This window comes from Danio rerio, chromosome 15 (genome assembly GCF_049306965.1).
Source record: "Danio rerio strain Tuebingen ecotype United States chromosome 15, GRCz12tu, whole genome shotgun sequence".
Lineage (NCBI taxonomy): Eukaryota > Metazoa > Chordata > Actinopteri > Cypriniformes > Danionidae > Danio > Danio rerio.
The window spans coordinates 2770105-2775762 of NC_133190.1; the positions used below are offsets into that span (position 1 = coordinate 2770105).

The window sequence follows — 5658 nt, forward strand, 5'->3', positions numbered from 1 at the left end:
AGTAAGTGCTGTGCAGGTAAACCTCACTCCTCTGACCTCTAAAGGTGCTCTAGAGACAGATGCTAGGGGCCATGGTCTTTAGCCTCCTTGTTAAAGCACCCGACTCCCATGCGGAAGGTCGACGGTTCAATCCCAGCTTGGAGCAGGTTGGGTGGCGTAGGACCGGCGGGGTTACAGAAAAAACACAACTGAGTGATGCTAAGATAATTTCAGAAATATTTTGCATTAATAATAATTTTATTACAATGAAATGTTTTATAGAATGTTATATATATAATTTATATTTATTGGGCCCTCTAAAACCACCCCAGTTTCCCTAATGTGGCCTGTTGTGTAAATGAGTTGCCCACCCCTGGTGTAGAGTGTGTGACTGACCCTCTGCAGTTGCTGTCTGAGTCTCTGGCACTGTTCGCCGTGCTCTTGCTTCAGTCTGCTCTTCTCTATTTCAGCCTCATGGAGACTTTGCTTCATTTCCTCCACCTGCGCTTGCAGTTCCTGCACGTCTCGCTCCAGCTCCGACACCTGACCCTCCCACTGAGCCTGGCAGTTCTCCAGCTTCACCTGCAGCTCGTACCTGCTCTGCTGGAGCTCCTGGAGACACAACACACATACCGGACATCTTTAAAGTACACATGAAATCAAAACTAGCCATGTTGATTTTGTTAGCTCACATCGCTAGTTTAGCGGTGAACAATTCATCTGTGCATGTCATTAAGAAAATTGGTTTGTCCTTGTAGCTTAAAATTGAAATCTGAAAATGCACTTCCTGTTTGTTTTCAAGTAAACTCTCACATTCGGTCTGTCTGAGGTACTGGAGGTGGCTAACAGCTGTCAGTTTTGACAACAAAACAGAAATTCTGAGGAGGAGGTGTCTGTTAGGTTGTAATAACACTACATAAACCCTTTTCTCTGCTCTGTCTTTCTGAATGAAATGCCTACTTTACTACATCCCTGCTGAAAAATCCAGCTTAAACCAGCCAAAGCTGGTTGGCTGGTTTTAGCTGGTCGACCAAGCTGGTTTAAGAGGGGTTTTGGCCATTTCCACGCTGGTTTCCAGCCATTTCCAGCCTGGTCTTAGCTTGTGAATATGACCAGCTAAATCCAGCTAAAACCAGCTTGACCAGCCTGGTTTAAGCTGGACATAGGTGGTTTTGGCTGGGCTCCCAGCCTGGCAAGGCTGGTCAAGCTGGTTTTAGCTGCTCATCTCCCAGCCTGACCAGCTAAGACCAAGCTGGAAATGGCTGGAAACCAGCCTGGAAATGGCCAAAACCCCTCTAAAACCAGCCTGGTCGACCAGCTAAAACCAGCCAACCAGCCTAGGCTGGTTTAAGATGTTTTTTTTTGAGTAGGGATCCAATCAGCTCGCAGTAGAAAAACAAGCCACACCCACTGTTTTCTCATTTAATATTCCATTTCTCTAGTAACTGCATCACAATAGTAAAAAAATGGTTGCAGCTTCCGGTTCATGCAGCATTTAAACTTCACCATTCAATCATAAAAGTGTTCCTTCAGAGTGGATTATCGCTAGTTCATGCACTAGTAAGAACATTATTGGTTAATTTGGTCACTTTACGGTACATTTCTTGCTATGAGCAAACCATTAACTAAGTCTTTTGGCTCAATAAACTACTAGTAAGCTCGTTAATAGTCATAGATATATACATTAGATGTCGCCTACCCTGTTGTTGTCTATTGGAAGGAATGCGTCAATAGAGCCGCCATCTTGGAACAGGGTAGCGCTCCTTCGAAATGAATGCGGGAGCAAGGTACAGTGGAGGACTGTGGCCATCCAAAGCCAGAGATATACACATATATATATGATCGGGAGTTTTCCCTGGATGTTAGTATGCAATATATATATATATATATATATATATATATATATATATATATATTTTTTTTTTTTTAATTACAAAAATTTTAATTTTACATCACTTTTCTACAATGATGGATTAGTGATCGCACGGGCATTCCTGACAAAAAGCTTGTGTATGTGTGTATGGAAATGTACTATTCACCCTCCCTGTTAAATCTGATCTAATCACGTCCTGAAACACAGCTCCTCTCCTGCTTTCACTTCTCATACTGACGGAGGAAGCGATTCGTTTGTGAATGAATCTCCGTTATGAACAACTCTTTCACTAGCCGACAATAATGCAAGTTTCTGGTACCGCAGCATCTCGTCATGTTTCTTTTGCATTGTTTGCTGATTTTATTCAACAAAACTAGCATAAGCCGAGTGTTTAGTGCGAGTTGGAGCTGCTTTGTCTTATGGTGAATGCAGTCCCTGCTGAGAAATCCAGCTTAAAACAGCCTAGGCTGGTTGGCTGGTTTTAGCTGGTCGACCAGACTGGTTTTAGAGGGGTTTTGGCCACTTCCAGGCTGGTTTCCAGCCATTTCAAGCCTGGATTTGGCTGGTTAGGCTGGAATATGACCAGCTACAACCAGCCTAGCCAAGTGGAAGTCCAGCCAAAACCAGCTAGTTCCAGCTTAAACCAGGCTGGTCAAGCTGGTTTTAGCTGGATTTGGCTGGTCATTTTCCAGCCTGACCAGCTAAGACCAGGCTGGAAATGGCTGGAAACCAGCCTGGAAATAGCCAAAACCCCTCTAAAACCAGCCTGGTCAACCAGCTGAAACCAGCCAACCAGCCTAGGCTGGTTTAAGCTGGATTTTTCAGCAGGGAAAAAGTCTCACTTTAAGTTAATGGTTTATGTACCATTCACGTTACTAACAAACCATTAAGACTTTTACTTCAACTACTCACCCACATAGCAGACGTAGCCCTCTTTGAAAGATTGTAACATCTGCTAAACATCGCAATCAATAGATTTTTGTTTGTTTGTTAATGAGCCGTCTTCAATAGGCTACCTCTATACGCCGTCTATACGATGAATCATGGTCTCTTTTTTGATAGAAATTAAGGTAGTAGGCTATTAATAGTGTGAATTATTACTTAAAATGAAGAGTAACAATAAGGATGTATTATTAGTTAAATGTTATATAAGGGATTTATGATGAACAATGATATATATTTTTTTACAGTACTCTAATACAGTATTTGTATGTCTGTGTGGAGTTTGCTTGTTCTCCCGTGTTCGAGTGGGTTTCCTCCAGGTGGTTTCACCCATAGGCAAAACTGGCCCTAGTGTATGTGAATGCAAGAGTGTACCCTGCTAAAAAATCCAGCTTAAACCAGCCTAGGCTGGTTGGCTGGTTTTAGCTGGTTGACCAGCCTGGTTTTAGAGGGGTTTTGGCCATTTCCAGGCTGGTTCTCAGCCATTTCCAGCCTGGTCTTAGCTGGTCAGGCTGGAAAATGACCAGCCAAATCCAGCTAAAACCAGCGTGACCAGCCTGGTTTAAGCTGGATATAGCTGGTTTTGGCTGGACTCCCAGCTTGGCTAGGCTGGTCAAGCTGGTTTTAGCTGGTCATCTCCCAGCCTGACCAGATAAGACCAGGCTGGAAACCAGCCCGGAAGTGGCCAAAACCCCTCTAAAACCAGCCTGGTCGACCAGCTAAAACCAGCCAACCAGCCTAGGCTGGATTTTTCGGCAGGGTATTGGTGTTTCCCAGTGTCAGGTTGCAACTGGAAGGGCATCCACAGCGAAAAACATGCTGGATAAGTTGGCGGTTCATTCCGCTGTGGCGACCCCTGATTAATAAAGGGACTAAGCCGAAAAGAAATTGAATGATTGAGTATTAGTGTGTAACTTCAGTTGATGCAGACACAGCTGTTCTCACGGTGCATTAACTAATGTTAACAAGCATGAATTTGGATTCTAATAATGCATTAGTAAATGTTGAACTACGATTAATAAATGCTGTACAAGTTCTGTTCACACTTAGTTCGTGTTAGTAAATACTATGAAACCTTACTGTAAAGTGTGACCAAGAAATATAAACGCGACAGCAGGAACTTTAGCCCTCTCACCTCAATCTGCTGTGTGTATTTTTCCAGAAAAGTGTCCCTTTCTTCCTTCATCTGTCTGTTTTCCATGAGCAAAGCATTTCCCACCTGAGCAGCGAGTATAACTTCATCCTCCTTTTGCCGAAGAGCCGCAAACAAGTCCTCAGAGTCCTGATAAACCGGCGCATCATCTTCAGCATTGCTGAACTCAAACATGTAGAAATCCTCGCTCACTTCCATTTTAATAGCTGATGGAGCTCCAGTGCGAAGAGATTTAAAAAGAGCCTCGGGTCTTCATGTATGCCTGTGAAAGCGAGTCGTCGAGTTGTTGTCACTGGTTTAGTTTGAAGGCAGATAATGGGGATGGGAAATGCAGTGGGCTGGGCTTGCGTCTTACTTTCAGGTGATTCTTCGGGTTAATCGTTTACTAGACGTCGTGTAGACGTTCACTGCATACAATGTTTTTCTTAAGAGTTTTTTTTGTCTTGTTTCTAGTCTAAATGTGTCAAAATGAAGTTGGCTTTATTTGCTTAGAACAAGCTAAATAATCGGCCAATGGGGTAAGTAAAAATAATATTAGTTTCGCATGGAAATAAGTTTACTTTGCTCACTCCATTGGCACATTATTTAGGTTTTGAGAAAAAACACACCTATTTTGATATACAGCCCTCCTGTTCAATTTTAAAACTTGTATATTTGCTCCCCAATGTCTGTTTAACAGAGATTTTTTTCAACATTTCTAATCATAATAGTTTTAATAACTCATTTCTAATAACTGATTTATTTTATCTTTGCCATGATGACAGCACATATTTTACTAGATACTTTTCAAGACACTTCTATACAGCTTAAGGTGACATTTAAAGGCAGAACTAGGTTAATTAAGTAAAAGTTAGGGTAATTAGGCAAGTCATTGTATAACAGTGGTTTGTTCTGTAGACATTCGGAAAAGAAAAATGCTTAATAATATTGACATTTTTAAAATAGTTTTAAAAAAGTTAAAAACTGCTTTTATTCTAGCCGAAATAAAACAAATAAGACTTTCTCCAGAAGAAAAAATATCATAGGAAATATTATACTAAACTATTATAGGAAATACTGTGAAAATGTACTTTTGCTAATACTAATTATTTAATTAATTAATTGCTATTTACTTGACAAATATTAAAAAAAAAAAAATTCACAGAAGGGCTAATAATTTTACCCTCAACTGTATATATTTATGAAAACAAGACAATAACTTGTCTAAAAAAATAAAAATAAATAAAATTATATATATATATATATATATATATATATATATATATATATATATATATATATATATATATATATATATAAAAATCTTAAATTAAGAAGCATTTTTATTAAGCATATATATATATATATATATATATATATATATATATATATATATATATATATATATATATATAAAATCTTAAATTAAGAAGCATTTTTATTAAGCATATATATATATATTTGACTGGAAACAAGACAAAAACAGTGTTTTGCATTGAACCTTTTCCACATTTTCTATGTTACAGCCTTATTCCAAAATAAATGTAGCTATTTCCTCAGCATTCTACACACAATACCCCATAATATTAATCTTCAATTAATCAATTAATGTTCAATTAATTTCTCGATTCTTTGATTTCAGGCCAAATCGCCCAGTCTTACTACTAGCGCAGCTTAACAAACATAAACAGCAAACATCATTCACAACAAAAACTGCACAAGCACAAGCTAA

At 39.2% G+C, this 5658-nt stretch overlaps 1 protein-coding gene across 2 annotated transcripts in view; it reads right to left on the reverse strand.

Annotated features, from left to right (window-relative positions):
* Window positions 1-4241, reverse strand: part of si:ch211-235m3.5 — a 28905-nt gene extending 24664 nt beyond the window's left edge. For both annotated transcript variants that reach the window (XR_012391201.1, XM_005157381.5), the window contains exons 1-2: window positions 3930-4241; window positions 376-591 (exon numbers count right to left, since the gene is read on the reverse strand). Coding sequence is in view for 1 of the 2 variants with exons in the window: in XM_005157381.5 (XP_005157438.1) it covers window positions 376-591; window positions 3930-4145 (432 nt within the window). In the remaining variant the exon portion in view is untranslated. The remainder of the gene's footprint in view (window positions 1-375; window positions 592-3929) is intronic.
* Window positions 4242-5658: the final 1417 nt, after the last annotated feature.